Source organism: Sebastes fasciatus, chromosome 2, assembly GCF_043250625.1.
Source record: "Sebastes fasciatus isolate fSebFas1 chromosome 2, fSebFas1.pri, whole genome shotgun sequence".
Taxonomy (NCBI): Eukaryota; Metazoa; Chordata; class Actinopteri; order Perciformes; family Sebastidae; genus Sebastes; species Sebastes fasciatus.
Window position 1 is genome coordinate 3,163,055 of NC_133796.1, and position 20,603 is coordinate 3,183,657.

Sequence of the window (20,603 nt, forward strand, 5' to 3'; positions counted from 1 at the left end):
GCAGATCAAGAGATTCAAGGGCACCGAGGACTGCTTCAGCATGCAGAGACAATAGCTGGAATTAAGGCAGCGATTATTTAATTTGATATCTATTAATCTTTTTGTACCCGTTGCTGATGTAATCCTCCTTGTACAGTAGCTGCTTATGCTTCAATCCTCAGGATGAAAGGATTAGGGACCCGTTTAATGATTTATCAACTCTCCTTCAGGATTATAAGAGCATGTGTCTTTGGCTCTCTTATTAAAATCTGGTCCTGTATTTGCAGGCGTTTACACTTTTCTCTCTCACTCTTTCCAAAAAATATGCTGGATGGCAAAAAGAAGTGCTCTCATAGAAACTGTTAATCCTGATGGCTTTTAGCTCGTTACAAAGTTCAGCTTGCAGCAGTGACCCCTTCCTTCGTCATTTCCTTGCTTTTTTTGACAACGGTGGAACCACACGATGATAAATAACAATCCTACAGGTTATATAGGTTCCCAACCTGAAGGTCGAGACCCACTTTAGGGGTCAGAAGAGAAATCTGTGGGGTCGCGAAAGTGAAAGATTAAAAAAATATAGTTCTGCTACACAAACATATATTATTATTATTATTTTGGTGTCTTCTTTTTATTTTTGATACATTTTCATATGAAATGTGTGACAAAGTTGACATTGCCTCATTTTAATGGGTCATAAGAAGGCCGAAAGAAGAACATAAGAGGTATATATACATAGGTAGTTACCTACATGAAAACTGAGAAAATAAATGGATTCTGGGATTCCTAAAGTCCAGTAGCGAGAACAAAATATAAAAACAATAAAAAAGACAAATGAACTCTGGCAATGGATTCTTAAATCTAAAGCCTCGACAGAAAAACAACAGCGTTGGCTGTTTGCTCAGACACTTAGGACACCTCGTGTTCACTCTCTTTTGACCTCTTGCAGCCATCAGAGTAATGACTGTCCTGTCTTAAGTACAAAGTCTTTTTTCTTTTGGATTTGTGCCTCTTCAATTTGTAAACTGACTGTAGAAACAGACAGGAAATATGAAGAGAGAGCAGAAAGTGCTGGACCGAAAGGGACTGGTACACTCCAAAACCAGCCCTGTCTCCTAAACATTGCATTCTCGCAAGTGGGAAACTTATTTTGTCGCGGATTTTGTTTGTCTTTGATGTATCACAAATAGTCTGCAGAAGGCCGCAGCGAGTGACGTAGTTCAACGAGCGACGCGCAGAACAGGTGACGTAGTATATCGAGCGACTGTTAATGAAAGTTACGTGATATAATAACGAGAATAACAAGCGAGAAAGTCAACTACGGGCGGGTGAGGGGCGGGTGGATGGGTCAAAACACCAGACTTCCCCCAGGAGACCGCTGTTCCTGTCCTGTTTGGGTGTGTCGTCTTTCTAATTACGTATTTTCACAGTCTGATACTTCGACAGTTTTACAACAAACTGCAAATATGTGTCTCTCTCCGTTGACTACCGTTCATATTTTTTCCGAAATAAGGTCCCACGGTGATCCACCGGAAGGGGCGGGACTTCGTCTCTCTATGCTTTAGGACGTGGCTACCTTGTGATTGACAGGTCACTACCACAGCGTTGTCTGGTCTGGGTGTTGTCCGTGTTTTTGTCTCACAACCTTAACCCCTTTCACAGTGTGTCTTATTCAGCGTTTGGTTGTACTTAGCTCCACCCTCTCATGTCACTTCTGGTTCCAAAAAAACAAGATGCCGACGCCTGAAATTCTGAACTCGGGGCTTCAAAAGCTTAAACCCGAGACACACTGGGAACGTCAGGAGCGCGTGGCGGCTGCGTTACCTGTTGTTTTTTGTTTCGGCGTCCGTGTAAACAGATTAGAGCAGCCCCGCGTGAGATGTGAGTGAGACGTGCGTGAGACTGAGACCTGCGTGAGACGTGCGTGAGACGTGCGTGAGACATGCATGAGACGCGTTTCAGCTGCGTCTCTTCTAGAGAATAGAGGTCTCGCACATTTTTGACGCGTGCCGCGTGGTTCACAGCAACAACAGACAGTGAAGGTGATCTATTGACAGTATATTAACATCATACCAGCAACATTACTACAGTTTCAATCTCTATCTCTAGAAAATGTTACGGACATGAAAAAAAAGTAAAGACTTATTTTTAAATCAACACTTCCTGCTGTCATTTCAAAATAAAAGCCATCAAAAATGTTTTTCTGTGGACAGAATTCCTTCGTTTGTTAACACAAGGCTTTTATTCTGAAATATGTGCCGGACAGTGTTGTAGAACATGCAGTGACTTGGAGAGCTCCATGATTGAATATAGTACAGTTTTAATTGTGGATTATTACTATTATTTACAAATTACCACATTTCTTAACCTTTCTCTGTCTAAAATAAATATAAATGATATTTGTAATGAAATGAAATGGCCATTATGAAAGACGAACTCTATGTAGAAAGAAAGGGCTGACGGCAGCAGCTGCAGCAGCTGCAGCAGCAGAGACGCAGCTGAAACACAGCTGGTCTGAACACCCGACGCATGAATCATGCAGCCGCCACGCCACGCAGCACGCCACGCAGCCGCGTGTCACGTCACATGACTACATCGACTTCTTATACACAGTCTAATATGTGATGTTAGGGTTTTGTTCCATGTCAGCTCACCAAACCAAGTTCCTATTTACTATGTTGAAATCTGGCTAACCAGAATCTTAACCACAGAGATGACAGATCATATGAGTTGTTTCAGAAGACACAGTGCAAACACATACTCGTCACACTAAAACACACACATGCCACTGGTGAAATACACTGGTGTTCACAACGAATGTAAAGCTTTCAGTCTCCCTTCCACCAGTCTTAAATCTTTACTCAGTCAGTGTGCAGTGCCAAATGCATGTGGCTGCGAGGGTTCCTCTCCTATTGCATGAAAAAAAGCTGTAAAATGTTGACACAGTGCCACAATAAATTTATCGAGGACGACCCCTCTGTGGCTAAAGTACCTTAAGACCAATAAAACCTGGCTTCACCGAGGCCGGTCTAACTCCTGGACCCACTTCTCCTCCCTGCTCGCGTTCTTCTTTGCAACTTTCAAAAACTCAGCACTTCACTTTTTGTGCTGATTTGAAATAGCCTTAAAGCACAGCTAGTGTGTGAACGTGTGTGTGTGATGCAGGATTAGTTGTGTGTGTGTGAGCTTGCATTTTTATGTGTGCAAACTAAAGAAGCGTTCCTTTTCATTTATGCGATGTTCATTTGTCCCTTTTCTGCAAGTGGAGCTGCCTGTTTCCGTTCGAGAGGAATCAGCTGCACAAACAGAGAGCCGGAGCAGCAGCACATCATATCTCTGTGATGGAGGAGCTAAAGTCTCCAAGCTGTCAGCTCCGTCTTCTCCCAGCAACAATCCCTACCTGATGTATGATGCAGTATTCATGCTGTGATACACAAGTGATCCTCACAAAATGAGTTGCAGGGGATGTTAGATAAAGTTCAGCCATTCACTTTTAACAAGTGGCACAGAGGATACTGGAGCTGTTTATCATCTGCACTCAGATTTTTTCATTCCATTAAGCAACATTGGGGGCTTTTAGTGTGACGGGTTAAATTACCATTTTTATAGTTTTTTGTCTATTTCAAATGATTATTCTTGAGCTGTGGGGCTGTTAACAATTACTGCCTTTCCCAGCATGCATCAGGGCAGAGTACACCCTGGACACCTCGCCGCTCTGACTCCATTTACACTCTCCGCTGTTTGCTTGGCAACCTCACGGTTACGACAATATTCCACAAAGTCACTGAGCCCGGCCAAGAAATAGCTGCAGCACGTAGCGCTCTGCACAACGACAATCTGTCATTTGTGTTTGTTTATGGATTCAAAAAAACGAGAAATAACTTGAAGAAGATACTTCCTGGTTACATAAAGGTTTAAAAAATGTGTTAATGAGCTTAAGAGGGAGATATATATATATATATATTTTTATACCCCCGCGTCAAGGGACACCTTTGAAAATGGACATGACCGTTTTTGCCCAAATTTAAAGGGACTGTTTGTTACTTTTTAAGCGTATAAATGTAGCGGGTCGGGACACATGCACGCTCGCATATGCACGCTCGCGTGTGGCCGCTGTCTCGTCTCCTCTGCCTGCTCGCCTTCACTCAGACAGTGCGCGCGTTCTCGCGTACTCGCTCCACCTCTAGACGTGAACGCGCGCTCACTCCACACTGCAGAAGAGTTAGTTTAGCTCTGAGAATATCTAGTGAATGCACAGTGGACGTTTGTGCAGAAATAACTGCTGCAGCTCCTCCAGACCAACAGAGGTTTCCCGTGTCTTGGGAAGTAACGGGGCTCCGCAGAGAGAAACGTTATCGTCTCGTTACCGACCAGTTGCCGGTTTGGAGCGTTATTTAACCTCCTTCGTGACAAGCTAGTATGACATGGTTGGTACCGATGGATTCATCAGGTTTTTTAGTTTCATATGAGAGTATCTTCACTCTAGCTTTAAAACTGAGCCCGCTACAACCTCAGTGATATCAATTGCGTTAAAGAAATTAGTGGCGGTAAAACAAATTTGTGTTTTTATCGCTTTAACTTTGACAGCCCTAGTTATTATTAAATCAAACATAAGACATTATGGATATGTATAGTATATTACATTATGGAGTATAAAAGAGTTGGCGGTTTCTCTTTGAGAGCTGCTCAAAATTTATGATGCAATGACAATGACTGCCAGTGAAAAAGTCAAGTTTTATATTATTAAAAGTCATCTGGATTAAAGTTTTACTTGTTACTCTTTTGAAGTCAGCGGGAGTGACGTCTTCAGATTCACTTTTAGGTGTTTAATTTGTGTGTGTGTCATCAGTTTTTTATTGTTGTCTCTGTCTTTGTTTTAGTCTTTTTCATCTTTCTCTCTTTAACTTTGTCTCTCGTCCTCACACCTTCTCGCGGCCACCTTCCGGCCTCTGAGCTAATCGCTGCTCCAGATAACAACACGGCGAGACGCGGCGGCGGCCATGTGAAAACACTGCATCGTTTATTACGCTGCGATAGAGTCGTTTGTTTTGAGCCTTCAGATAGTGTATGACAGCTCTCCACTGTAAAGGTTGTGTCCTGATGAAATATTACACCAGCTGCAGAAACGTAAGGTGAAAATGAAGATGTCACTGCTGCCTTATCGGTTTTGCGGTACACAACAGATAATATTCCTCACACGCCATCAGGAGAACCGGCTCGCAGCATCTCACCATATCTGAGCTGAGATGATTTCTTTGAATACATAAATATTAACAGACACTCACAATTTATACTCTAGATGGATTAATCTGTGCCTCATTGATGTATTAAATTGTCAAACAAGTGAAACATTGACAGCGGGGATGTGATCAGACTCTCTAAGGGACTCTTCTTCATGCACAGACTTAAGGCCTTCATAGTTCATTCATTTTATGGCCCAAAATCTTTTTGAAAAACTTGAGCTAGATACACTTTCTTTCATTTCTCCCCCAAATTCTGTTGTCAGAAAATGCTTGATTCACTCATGGATGAAGTTTTCAGAAGTGCTGGGGACAAAAACATTAAAATAAATCTAGCAAATGACAAAGTGTGATGAAATTGGTTATTGTGCTTTCCATAATACTGGAATAACGCTATAATATATAAACCATACTTCCTTGAGACCTCAAAAATAAAGAAGTTTCAGAGACTTTGTTTCCTGCATCCTGATGTCTTGTAAAGAATGAAAATAATGAGTACACTGCAACAGCATTGTTATGTTAAATACTTTTAATTTTTACTTTTAATTCCCAGGAAGGAAAACTGAATAATTTACCCCTCTGGCATGAACCTTTGTGAATATCTGTTGCCCATGCTTGAGAAGGCTGAGATCAACAGGATCTTGGTAATTGATCAGATTTAAGAAGACGGACTCAGATGTATTTAAAGAAGAGTTTTAATATGAATCTTTGTGTCCTCCTTTTCCTCCTCCTCCTCCTCAGCGTTGTGTACTGAAGAGTGTGCCCACGGACGCTGTGTCTCTCCTGATACCTGCCAGTGTGAGCCCGGCTGGGGAGGACTGGACTGCTCCAGTGGTGAGTACACAATCACTGTCACCGCACTGGAAAACACTTTTCATATGGAAACGAATCATCCAGGGCCGTCTTTGCTCTTTATCTTCTTCTCAAGTTCACATAAAACCTACTTGCAAGGTTCAACGTTAAAGGAGCAATATGTAGTATTGACTGCCAGCGTTTCAAATGGGTACTGCGGTCCAAATTGAAAACAAGTGAGCATGTGTTAGCATCACAACGTTAGCCTCTGGCCAGCAGCAGTCAGAATCACTTCACCGGCTGTATGTTTCAAATACTCGCCGCCTTGATAACCAGCTGCACACGGACCACAGAGGTTTCAGTCAGGACCACTTCAGTCAAAGAAACTATTTCCATTTGCAGTAATATATACAGTATATTTGACGGTAAGGCTCTGCTCTGGGACCTCCCTGCCCATCCACGTGCATACGTGGTAGCATAAGACAAGGAGAGCACACCTCCTTGCCCTTCCATGTGCACACATGGAAAGCCAAAGGCAGGGAGAGCAGCAGCAAAGACCCCCCTGGGTGCAGAACAGAGCCGGCATCAATGACAACAGAAATGACATTGATTAAGTCAGACACAGTATTAAAAGGAGGTGGTGGGGTGGAGGTGGGTTGGAAGCGGCTTGTAGAGGAAGCAGCAAAGGTAGGCAGATTGAAGCAGCTTAAATAAGGGGCCCTGTATGAAATTTGCCAATGAATGCACAGAGGGGAATCAGCTGATCCGTCAGCTGATGCATCAGCTGATTGGGCTGGCTTAAGATCGGCTGCTATCAGCTGTCATATGAGCAGCGCTTGACTTCATGGCCTGCCTGAACTAATGCTACGCTCGATATGTGGCGAGGCTTTTCAGGTCGGGTAGAATCTAACGTTAACGTTATATCTCTGTTGATCCAGTTGGTTAGCTTCCACGGCTGCAGAAGACTGTTTGTGTGCCAATTTGTTTCATATGTGGCAACGGGGTGTTGAATTGGGCAGTGGACGGGATCACACCTGTAATTGAAATGCTCGTTAGCGCGTCAGCTCATAAACTTTGTCTTTACCCGCCCCTCATTTTCTTGCGAGTGCACGGCCGGTACTGTGCATGTGCAAGTCTCAACAGAGATGAGAAGGAAACGAGAAGGCTCACTCCTCAGCCACTTCCATCATCAGCTCCAGATAACAAATATCTTTAATTATTTTTTACCACTTGCCTGATTGGGCAATTGAGTAGCTAGATTTGCTCGGCCGATGAGGCATTTCACTTTCCCCGGGCAATCCTTATTGTTGAGCCTAGACTTGTATGACCACCATACTGTATGTGATCATTCCAGGTGCAGTGTCTCTATGACAACAGACTCCCCTCCATGTATATACACACTGTAGTAAAGCATGACAGAACAGTCACAGGATGAGCTATGACATGAAATGATTTATGAGACTTTCTCTACAAATTGTTCATCATCAGTGTTGGAATCTGACGATCAATATGATATCAATATAGAGTCAAAAACTATTAATAGCGACGTAGCCAATATTAATTTCTCATCATAAACAAACAAGCATTTAAATGTGGTTATTAAAGAACTGCGACCGAGATGTTTACAGACATGAAGCTCTCTGGTGGACAAACTATGTGACGGAGATAATGTTTCTAAACTAGCTCAGATATGTGTTTGTCAGCACTGACACCTCTTATTCCTTATCAGCAGACATATACTGTCTGCTGTCAGACATATACTGACTGCTGATACCAACCTGTCTGTGATACGCAGATATTGGAAGATGATATCGGGCATAGCGATGTCCGATTATTAAGATCACTTTTTTGATTGTTATGCAACGATGTCACATTAAGACAAGGACTCACATTAAGACCGTTGGGCTGATTAAGAATATGTTTCGGGCGACTCGACTGATCAGTTGGACCAAGTCTGTTCCAGTCTGCCTTTCTGGCTGCAAAGACTTCAAAGTCTGTGTTTGTTGGTGGAAACATTTGTTCTGTGTGTTTTGTGGCATCAGTCATTTTTGAACTATTTATGTCTGCAGACATAGTTCGTCTAAAATAACGACATACCAGAGCTGTTTGTGGAGATCTTTGTTTCCTCCTCACACTCTGTAACTATCACACGCTGATGTACACAAATCAGACCTGGAGCAACGTTTACTGGTTGGTTGGTGACGGACGGGATCACAGCAGCATGATGATCACAGATTGGCATTTCAAAGAGACACCAAGTCATCTGATATTCACCTGATGTGGTGATAAGTAGAGGTCAATCTGCAAACTCATTCCTGCAGATAAATAACGGAAATGTTAAATGAGCTGTTTGGCTTTAGAGCAAAACGCTACGCTCGTCCTTCAAGTTGTTTAAATTCAAGTTTATTTTTAGAGCACAAGCACATTATAGAAAATAGGTTATAATATAGATGCAGACACCCCCCCCCCGCCCCCCGTGTTTAGTCTTAAATAAAAGAAGATAAAGCAGAAGGTTTATTAAAGGTGAAATATGTGTCAAGATACCGTTTTAAATTCAATATTGTGGTGCTACAGAGACCTACACATCATATTCTGCAGATTTAAGAAAACATCACACCATAATCATTTTAATGTTTTTCAATGAAAATGAGAACAATGATGTAAAAGTTCACTCTAATATTGCAAATCATATCACAATTGAAATATCAGTCAAAATAATCGCAGTTGGATATGTTTCTTTTTAAAGGTCCCATATCGTAAAAAAGTGACATTTTCATGTCTTTCATATTATAAAGCAGTGATTATATAAATATATATAAATACTGTGAAAGCATCAAAACACTCAATCCACAGATAAAAACACACAGCCCGTATTCAGAAACAAGCCGTCAGGATTTCTGTACATTTGTGATGTCACAAATCTACAATATTTAAACAATTTCACAGTTTTAAACGTAAACATTCTAAATGTGTCCCAGTTTATTTCCTGTTGCATTGATGTGAATGACATCAGCTGACAGGAAGTAAACATGGACCCAAGCTGTTACTTAGCAACGCAATTCCGTTGACATGCACTAAAAGGGAGCGTTTCAGACAGAGGGTGAATACAGGTATATTCAGACAGACAATATGAGGAAAATAACGTGTTGTTTGAACATTAAAGCATGTAAACATGTTCTAGTAGAAAACCAAAATACAAACATGAACCTAATGATGTGCATGATATGTCCCCTTTAAATCGTGCAGCCCCATAAAGTGGGCATGTCTGTAAAGGGGAGACTCATGGGTACCCATAGAACCCATTTACATTCACATATCTGGAGGTCAGAGGTCAAGGGACCCCTTTGATAATGACCATGACAGTTTTTCCTCATCAAAGTTTAACGTGAGTTTGGAGCGTTATTTAACCTCTTTTGTGTCAAGCTAGTATGACATGGTTGGTACCGATGGATTCATTAGGTTTTGTAGTTTTATATGCTATCAGTATCTTCACACTAGCTTTAAAACTGATCCCGCTACAACCTAAAAATCACAAGTTGCGTTAATGCGTTAAAGAAATTAGTGACGTTACAACGAATTTGCGTTAACGCGTTATTATCACGTTAACTTTGACAGCCCTAATAGCAATAAAACTAAACTTTGACCATATTGTCTGCATCTTTCCAGCCTTCTTCAGCTCTGTGCTCTTTATTCTTGTCTTATTCTTGCTTTCTGCTCATAGTAGAAATGTACAAATTATGTTTTTGGTCCTAATCGAGACACGATCAGCTGCATTTTGAATTAGATGTGTTTTTTTACAGGAAGATCAGTAAAAAGAGTGTTGCAGTTACAGAGTCCGCTGATGATAAAAGCATGAACCAGTATTTCCCAATCCGACCGGAATAGAGAGCGTGGAGTTGTTGAAATATTCCTCAGATGATGGAGGACTAAACTGGAGCGGAGTGGAGGAGATTTTTTTTTTTTTTTTTTTAAAGTTATTTTTTTGGGGGCATTTTCCATTTTTATTGAGAGGACAGTGGATAGAGTCTTGGAAAGGGGAGAGAGAGAGAGTGGATGCGGAAAGGGCCACAGGCCAGATTCGAACCCGGGCCGCCGCGGTCAGGACCAAGCCTTGATACATGGACGCCCGCTCTACCAACTGAGCTAACCCAGGCGCCCGGATGAGATTTATTTTGAGGCCAGAAAGTGAAAGCTTAAAAATTTCAGCATCTGAAATAGAGATAATGTTTGAGTCATGGTTACTGATCAGCGGCTCATTTAGGTGGTTTTGTGGTACGGAGCAGTAGAAATTGTTCTGATTGCACCTTTAAACTGGAAATGAAGAATCTATCTCATTTCATTCGTTTGGTTCCACTCCTCAGCTCTTCAGACTCTCATACTGCCCGCTCGGGTGCTGAGGGAGTCCAGTTCAGTAGAAACCACAGCTGTATGTGTGTGTGTGTGTGTGTGTGTGTGTGTGTGTGTGTGTGTGTGTGTGTGTGTGTGTGTGTGTGTGTGTGTGTGTGTGTGTGTGTGTGTGTGTGTGTGTGTGTGTGTGTGTGTGTGTGTGTGTGTGTGTGTGTGTGTGTGAGCGGTTGGAGGGATTTGGGGGGCGATTGACAGTTAATGAGTCACACAGCCCATTTAATCCCCCTTCGTTATTGGTGTGCTCCAGCCTCCCCACTGTTTACCTGTTTTTATTGCTGCCCAGGGGCCAGGGGACTGAGGCCAAGCCAAGACAGGGGTTAGGTAAACCCACACCGCTTTAGGCTGAGGGGAAGAGGAGGATGAAGGATGTCGATCAACTCCGTCTGCCGGGTTCACTCCAGAAAGGGCAGGCAATCCCGACTGACTTTACTGTGTTTCAGAGGCTGTAACAGGATCAGTTTTAGAGCTAGAGTGAAGCTACTGGTATCATATGAAACTAGAAAAACCCGAGGAATCCATCGGTACCAGCCATGTCATACTAGCTTGTCTTGAAGAAGGCTAAAAAATGCTACAAACTTGTGCTACATTTTGGCGAGGAAAAACTGTCATGTCCATTTTCGAAGGGGTCCCTTGACCTCTGACCTCAAGATATGCGAATGTAAATGGGTTCTATGGGTACCCACGAGACTCCCCTTTACAGACATGCCCACTTTATGATAATCACATGCAGTTTTGGCTAAAAACCTATTCTAAAATGATGTATTTGAATATTTCTGCATACTGGGGTCCCTAAACAGTCTCTGAATTACATAAATTGGGTATCACTGTAAAGCTGAGACTCTTGTGGATCCAATGAGCCCAACTGTATTCATGTTTGATGATGTTAGTCCCCATAGGAGACACTTCATTGTAGTGAGGCATTCAGAGGATGGATGGTTTTCCTAGCTAGATTGACAATAAGGGGGTTTCTGAGCAGTTTACACAACTGTGCTCACCATCCAATCGCCAAAAAATACAATTCAGAATCAGAATCAGAATCAGAATCGGGTTTATTGCCAGCTGTAAGACGTATACACTAGGAATTTGCTTTGGTTATGTTGGTGCAAGTAAACAGTATAATAACAATAGAATTTTTTTTTTCTATGGAGTTCCTCAAGGTCTTGGTGTCTTAATGTGGTATTTTGGAGGGATTATTGATCATTTTTATCAATTCTCCAGTGGTAAGAATGGTTAAATTTAGCACCAAATCTGTGTAACAAATGGTATCAACCCAAAAATTTAATTTACTGCAACAACTTATGAGACATAATAGAGAATGGAGATGACCATCATATACTTCCATCATAATGTTCTAAACCCTTATACACATTTACAATTCATTTTAAATAATTAATTAATTAATTAATTAATTAATTTTTATTTCTTATTAATAACTAGAACAACGTGACACACAGTGCCAAGTCCGTTCTCTTTATCCATCCATGGTCAGCTCCATCGGGGCCGTTTGAATGCAGAGAACATAAATGTCAGTATATGGGTGCTCTTCAGGCGTAGCGTCGGCCCATTCGACCACGGAGATGAGAGTGACGGCTGCCTCGACCGCAACGTTACCGCGATGCGATAACGTTTCCTGTCCGTGACAGAGTTAGCATGCAGCTTTAGCTGTCAATGTGTGAAACCCAAAGTGTTTCCATCCTTTACTGGATGTGTAGTGTTTACCACGCTGGATTTAACATGTGAGGCTGCAGCTCGTATCCACGGTGACCCTTCGCCATTTCCTGCTTTCTCGCTACGGCTTTGTCTTGGTTTTTGAAACAAGTATGACATCACGTTACTCAGACTACAACAATGAAAGCGGTAACTTCCTTCTACCTCCACATAGACTCAAATGAAGCAATAATCGCTAGATTCAGAACGAGACTTCTCCTCGAGCGAGACTCTTTCCATAATGTCAGACACTTATAATAACAATCAGAGCCTGTCATGGCAAGAAGCAGCACTTTTAGTGGATGTAAATGACGGTGCCAGCTGCCGTCTACAGAGCTCTCTCTCAACGCTGGACCAGTTTCAGAAATTGTTGTCGCTATTAGTCACTTACACTCAAAAACATGAGGAAATAGGTCGTCTGTCTGACTTTGTTCTTGCATCCATCCGTTCATCATCCCCTCATATGTATTTTAGTGATGAAGCAGAACTCAGCATGCAGCAGCTGAGTGAACGGTGAATCTGAAGACCGGAAAATAAATTAAAAAACATATTTTTTGCCAATGTCCCACAGCGCTAAGACTGCCTCCTCACATCCCCACAATATAATTTGTCATTTGCTCATTACCTGTGAAAGAACGTAATTTAGTATAAAGACGCTGCCCAGCGAGACGGAGTCGTCTCTCCCGTGGGGATATTGAGCCTACTCCTACACAGACTGTGTTTCATATTGTTCACTATCTTCCCTGATTGGTCAGAGGAAATGAATCCTGTGGTCAGTGACAGATTGAAATGTCCCACATTGCTTCCTTTTCTATTGTTCTGTTCTCTAATACACCGCAGCTTGGGATGAGTGCAGCGCTCTTCATGATGTTTTGCAAATAAACTTGGTTTAGCTGCAGCGGCATGTATTGAATGAATTTAAAGGCTTAATGTCTCACAGGCAGGACGGACACACTACTGGATCACCTGCTCCTCTAACTCAGATGAGCTAAGTGGAGACTCTTCCAGTTTGGATGTTATAAACTAGTCTGATGGGAAAGAGTGTCGCAATTATTCACAGAAGGAAGCCGAGAGTCCAGCTGTGAGTTGTTGATGAAAGTTATTCAACCCTGTCTGTTAGAAAAACATGGATTCTTAAAAAATGAAATACCCCGAAGCCAAACACTCTAACTACATTTATTACACTGCTGTGTTGAATACTCGATTCTGATTGGTCAATCACAGCGTTCTGCAGTCTGTAATGTCTGTATAACAGATTGTTGCTACGTATAACAGACCGTTGCTATGTATAACAGACCGTTGCTATGTATAACAGACCGTTGCTATGTATAACAGACCGTTGCTATGGGCGCAGTTCAGATGTCGGACTCTGGAGGACCGTTTTTTCAGTAAGTAGCTGTGTAATAAGCGGGATAATATCAATGTCATTGTTGTGAAAGAAATCCCGATGGGAGACCACTCTGCTATGACTAAAAATGACAGGCTCGCTGTACATTATCCCTTACGTATAAACTAACGTTTTAATACCAGAATCGATATATTTGCTTCATTTGAGTCTATGCAGAGGTAGAAGGAAGTTACCGCTTTTATTGTTGTAGTCTGAGTAAGGTGACGTCATATCCGTTCCGTATCCGTCAACCAAAACAAACCGCAGCAAGCCGAAACGAGAAATCAGAAAACGTTGGAGGGTCGTCATGGATACGAGCTGCACCCTCACATGTTAAATCCAGCGTGGTAAACACTACACATCCAGTAAAGGATGGAGACACTTTGGGTTTCACACATTGACAGGAAAAGCAGAGCTAGACATCACGGATAAAGCTGCATGCTAACTCTGTCACGGACAGGAAACGTTATCGTATCGCGTTAACGTGCGGTTTTCCCCTACCCGTATTGCACGTAGGGCTGGGCAATATATCGATATTATATCGATATTGTGATGTGAGGTGATAATTCTCTGTGAGTTCTTCACTACGACCACCTGCCGATGACATCATAGCACAATATAACACTGGACACGGGAGAAAACGTTGCCACTGAACATCGTCCAGGCAGCTTTTACATTTCCTGAACAATTTATTTATCAAAACCATTTAGTAGCGTAGTGGTGTTTATTTCCTTTTGAAAGCCACAGTACATACCAGAATAATACATCTTAGGTATGTAGAACACAAGTAAGTCAAACTTCCAGAGGGCTCTCAGAGTGAGGAAGAAGAGAAGAAGAGAAGGCCACAGGATTGTCCTGTTGTCTTCGACTGGAGCTAACCAGATTAACTGGTGAAGCCGTGTGTGAGCCTCGGCCGCCTTCCCTCTCCAAACTCCAGCCCTGTTGAAGAACTTTGTTGCTCTGCCAGGCGGTACAAATAGCTCGGACAGAAGTGGGGTGAAGCAAACGAGAGGAAGGCAATGATGAGACGGCGAAGACAAGAGAGGAGGCGACGTAGGGAGAGGCCTCAAAAGCAGAGGAAATTAGACGGAAAAAATGGAAGATAAGGACAAATTATGATGGAAATTATCATGTAAAGATGGTGATTATGATGAGAGAGATTATCAAGAGCAAGAAGCAGAAGATGAAGGGAGAGAACATTGCAAGAAGCGGTTTTAAGATGGTAAATGTTCTTAAAGGAATCAAGCAGAGGAGAAGCTGCCACAGACGCAATTTATGAAGTGAATAATTTTGATCAAGAGTGATTACTTCAGTGCCTTCAGACTTTTATCAACTTCAGAGGTGACAAAGTCGTGTTAGTTTTCTTATGTTTGGATTTTTTCACTGAGCACAAATCATGCAAAAGAAACATCAAATACCAAACAGTTGAATACTGGTGTGATTCTGATGTACAAACATCTTGTTTATGTGCACAGAATATGTCAATATCTATCTATTGTTCCGTGCGTGTTTGCGTTTATGCGATATTATCACGTTAGCTTTGACAGCCCTAGTAAATATATATATGTTTGCTTTTTATCTTGTTTCTTTTGGCCAACTGAATAGCTTTTCAACTCAGGCTTTCACCCAAACAACCTCAGTATACACCTGAAACTGTGACTCTCTGTCCTCTTTTAGAAGAAGTCTGTTGTGTCTTGATAGAGGTGACAGTTGTAATCTCCACCAGCTACAGGATATGACCCCTGAACACAAGGTTTTCTGGGTAGTTCACCTCCCTGCTCTCTCTCCCACCGGGGTTAGGAGGAGTCACCAAACCCCCGACTACAACAATCAGGCCTCTTTATAAAAAAACAACTCAATCTTCTGTCCGTTTCTCCCTTGGCCATAAATGATGAATTCGTCAGCAGGTTTCCATTTGTTGTCATGGAAACGGACGATGCCCGGGCACAATACATTAACACGCCTTTTACTGATGAGCTACTAGAAGCTTTCGAGACGGCAAAGAAGAAGTCTCTTGTAATGGATGAACTTGAGGTACATTTTAGTACTTTGCATAAAATCCCAGCATGGCTGTGTGTCCAGTTTGATGTTATTGTTTTTCAACCTGCAAATCATCTTTAAAAATAGCAAAGCTGGAAATGTTAACCCTCTAAAGCCGACAAAGAAAGGCCTGGACATTGTTTTATATTTTTGCTGATGAGTTTATTCTTTCAGTATCAGGCGTTATGATTCAGAGGAAACTATCCTCTCTTTCTGATGCAACTTGTGTGAGCATACTGTACCATATATGACATTAAAATAAAGGGCTCCATGTGTGTGCAAAATACACCTTTTACCTCACTCATCCACATTAATACAGTTAGCATGCGCGTGCCGGTGTAAACAGAAAGTAGCGCTGGACACGGGAATTGATGCAAAGCACTCTAATAAAAGCTTCCCTCCTGCTCATCTAGGCAGCAGCAGCATTATAAAATGCAGAATTTAACTGCACAACAGCTGCTAGCAGAGACAACAAGGTCAGCAACGCTTGTAACTCGTTATCCATGTTGAAATTAACCGCCGGTGGTCGAGGATGATGTCGTTTTCAAAGGTCTCCATTTCTATCCGTCCAGACTAAAACACAACCCCAGAGTTTTAAAGGTCCCATATCGTTCTTATTTTCAGGTTCTTACTTATATTTTGTGTTTCTAATAGAACATGTTTACATGCTGTAATGTTCAAAAAACACATTATTTTCCTCGTACTGTCTGTCTGAATATACCTGTATTTACCCTCTGTCTGAAACGCTCCGTTTTAGTGCATTTCAACGGAATTGCAATGGAATTGCGTTGCTAGGCAACAGTTTGGTCCATGTTTACTTCCTGTCAGCTGATGTTATTTACATACACTGCAACAGGAAATAAACTGGGACACAATTATAATGTTTAAAACCTTGTAATGGTCTAAATATTGTATATTTGTGACATCACAAATGGACAGAAATCTTAACGGCTTGTTTCAAACGCTCAGTTTCTGAATACGGGCTGTGTGTGTTTCTCCGTATAGTAAATAACAGTATTTATAAAACACTTAAACCTGCTTTATAATATAAAAGACATCAAAATAACGTGTTTCAGAGTGCAGTGGTGCCGTTATCACATTGTGTCTGAAAGCACCTTCGATGAGTGAGGGAAAAGGAGAGAGAAATGGAGAGATCTAAGAGAGAGGAAATACTCAAGCAGGAGCAGATAATGAATGAAAACTGATAAATATCCCTCTAGTTTATACCAGAGATTCACCGACTACACGCCAGAGGGGCAAATCATTCAGTTTTCTTTCTTGAGAATTAAAAGTAAAATTAAAAGTAGGCCTATTTAACACAAAAGCTGTTGCAGTGTACTTATTATTTTGTTTTCATTCTTCTTTCATTCTCTGAAACTCAGAGGACACAGAGACACCCCGCTTTGGTTTTGAAATCCTCCCTATTTTTGAAGACTCAAGGTTGGCAAGTATGGTTACAGCCATTAATCAGATATTGTCCTGGGCCAGCCCCAACGCCAAATAGGGCCAGGGGTGTAAAACGGGGGGACCAATGGCCCCTTCCTCACTTCCTACCCTCTACTTCTTGCCGCCTTGCTCCGACCACACCAACCTTTGAACTCGACCTTAATTTTGATCTCAACTACACACCTGTAACGTATCGTGTCTGTATCTTGCACGGCTGTGACGCTAACCTGGTGTCTGTGGCATGCTTTACCCAGCAAGCTTCTCATTTTACCTCCTGTGTTTTACTCTTTTACTACTTTTTTTATAAAGTTCCTATAAATATGATAATGTGTCAAGGTCGAGTTGATCTGGTGTGGATTGCTGAGACGACACCGTGGCTGTCAATGGCCAGCGTGGGCGCTCGCTCACCACTGTGTCCAGACATGCCATTTATCAGAGCCGGACTCATGCAGATGGAAGCAACACACACACACACACATATATATCCCACGTACACACACCGGTAAGAAAGCTCACAAACAAGCAGAAGAGCAGCTGGGCAGACACACTCTCATAGAGTTGCCTAGAGTGATGTATTTGCCTCTCTTTGCTGCTTCCTAAGTCCCCACAAGAGCCAAGATTCACACGTTTTTTTCCTTGCTGGCATCCATGTTAGTGAAAGCCTGTCAAGGTGTGCAACAACATAATGCAGCCTGTGCTTCCCCCTCCGCTGTTGTTCACTCTCTCCGCTGCTCTGTTTGTCTCTCGTGTGCCTCTCTTCTTATCTCCCGGTGCCACTCTTCAGCTCGACTGTACAAAATCCACACAGATCCATCCATCGCACCGCAACTCTGCCTTCGCTTCGGCTTCTGATTTCTGTTTGTTCCCTGACAAACTCCAAACACGGCATTTTCCACCACCACGTCTATTCGTCATGATACGTTTTCTTAGTTTTCATATTTGTATTTTTTTTCATGCTCTTCTAGTAGCTTTTATTTCTAGTAATCCAACATCATAAACACAAATCACAGCTACTGTATTCTTTGCACGTCGGACTCCAAAGGTCAAAGTCACAGCATCCACACCGGACTAATCAAATACGCTTTGATTCCTAAAATATTCATCAGTGCTTTTTAGACAACCGACTCTGTTTCTTTCAATAATGTTTTGTTTTTAATGCAGGACATTCTGCTAAATGTGATTGCATTCAGTGCTACATTATATCAGGAGCCTTGCAGTCACACACACAGTCTCACAGATCCGTCCCTGCTCCGTTTCCGGTTGATTTCAGTGCCAGTGGAGGAGAAAGCATCAATTAAACAACACAAAACTGCACTGAACTTTACCTTGACTCCTTTAATATGTAACTGAGGTGTAAAATTACTACCCAGCAACAAAGATGTAAGGCGAGAATTACTGCAGTGACACTAACAGACTCGGCAGTGCTGCTCCTGGCCAGGCGGATTTAAATGAGCTCGTCATTCAAAACCATGATTGACTCAACAATCAGCCTCAAGAGGGTTTATCTGGAGATCTGGAGATATTCTGCATGTTTCTTCCTGACAGCAAATACAATGAAAAGACCCAAAACCAACAGTGAATGTGTCTACTAACAAGTATCGTGTGTGTGTGTATCTGAAGCTTCTTCCTCTGTGCCATAGAGCTCCATTGTTTTAAAAAACACATCATTGAGCCGCATTTACATGCAGACTAATATCCCACTATTATTCTGAATATAACAATATATATTCAATTGGGGTTTTACTGCAGTTTGCGACACGCGGCCTCTTGCCGCCTGGTCGGAAGGAGAAACACACCTACTTTTAAACATTATAAAAGACTTGGATATCAACAGGTTTTTATCACAACGTCAACCTTTGTAAGAAGGGAACAAAACTGAATATTTAGTGCATGTAAACGTAATCAGTGGCTATGTTCGCTAATGAAAATTAATATCCCACTAATATTGCTGTTTACATGCAGCCGTGCATACCCCGATTAACTTAACCGTAGGGCTGACCTGAATGCTTCGAAGCAACTGTTGCCACTGGGGATACCAGAAATCTAGTAGTCGATACTAATACCAGTGAATTTCCACAATTCTCGATACCCAATTCAATACCACGGTAAAAAAATAAAAGAAAAATGATGAGACTTTATTTCTCAGGTAGAGCTCAATGACTGTAAGAAAACAGCAGAGGCTGTACACGCACACACACACTCTCTCTATATACTGTATATCCTCAGATTGCAAGCAGTAGTTTAAATTCACTGACATGGTGACAGACCATTAAATATTTATTTAAAATGCTAATGTTATATTTTGATGATAAAAAAGCACCACTTTTCAGAGATTTAGCAATTAACAGCAAAAGATAGAAATTCAGTTCAGTTCAGTTTTTTCCCCCACGAGTGAATCCTCTTCTCAAACAAATCAATGAAGGATCTCTGATCAGTTTTTCAGTTCAGGTATTTACACACGAGTGAATCCTCTTCTCAAACAAATCAATGAAGGAGCTCTGATTAAAAAATCAATCAAATTAACAAGCTTATTTGCCGCTCGTTAATTTGGGCCCTGATTACAGGCATTGTACGGTACCTGCAGTACTGTAGAAAAGAGTACCGTCACGTCTTTAGAATTTTGGCATCGACTTGGTACCGAAGTATCGGTTCTCGTGACATCCCTAGTTGCCACGGTAATCGACCTCCAAATCACTATTCAAATGCTTCGTTTTTTTTGTTTTTTTTAAGATAAGTATCATAATAAAGTACAGTAAGAAATAATCCCACAACATTATTCATTATTCATATTCAGCATGAATCATTATTAATTTTTCTCAGATAGATATCGCTGTTTGTTATGTGAGGTATGTGTGTGTATAGTAGTGTGGCAGCGGCGCTGTCCTGGGTGCTGAAACGGGGTGATGGAGACACACAGACATATTTCTCACAACCTCCTTCTTTCATTCCTTCAACCAGCTTCTTGACAAGGTCGGCGTTGCGATGTTTACACATTTCCTAAAACATGTTGATGTGCAAGTTTTTCATAATGTTTAAAGCTTCAGTAGGCAGTATATATTTTTGGCATCATTGGGCAAAAATCCCATAATAACCTTTCAGCATATTGTAATTCAAGTGTTCTGAGAGAAAACTAGACTTCTGCTCCTCATGGCTCTGTTTTCAGGATTTAAAAAATCTAGCCTGTGACCGGAGACTTTGACCAATCACAGATCATTTCAGAGAGAGAGCGTTCCTATTGGCTGTGCTCCGGCTGGTGGGCGGTGCTTGGTATTTCCTCAACTGATCTCAACATGGCTGCCGGTTCACAAACTTTCTCATTTTAAAGCAAAACAGTACACTACAAGATGATTTTGAAAACATTTGAGGAGAGAAATAGACAATACAGTAAGAGAGTATTGATTCATATTTGATCAGCTGCTTCGAGCCTGCTCGGCTCTGATTGGTTGTTTTCGTTCGGGCGCGGTGGAGTCTTGTGAATGTCATTATGAGCACGAGGAGGAGGCACAGGAACCTGATTTTATTCACAGATTATCTCTCTGACAGTTTTATAAAAAATCACTTTTTTTTTTATCATATTTGCTCAAGGTTACCAGCTGCAGCTTTAACAT

General features: G+C 41.7%; 1 protein-coding gene across 3 annotated transcripts in view; it reads left to right on the top strand.

Annotated features, from left to right (window-relative positions):
• The window catches only part of LOC141782119 (multiple epidermal growth factor-like domains protein 11), a 156,109-nt gene that overhangs the window by 57,589 nt on the left and 77,917 nt on the right, over positions 1 to 20,603 (top strand). For all 3 annotated transcript variants that reach the window (XM_074658180.1, XM_074658162.1, XM_074658170.1), the window contains exon 6: positions 5,958 to 6,050. In XM_074658180.1, coding sequence (XP_074514281.1) covers positions 5,958 to 6,050 — 93 coding nt within the window. The remainder of the gene's footprint in view (positions 1 to 5,957; positions 6,051 to 20,603) is intronic.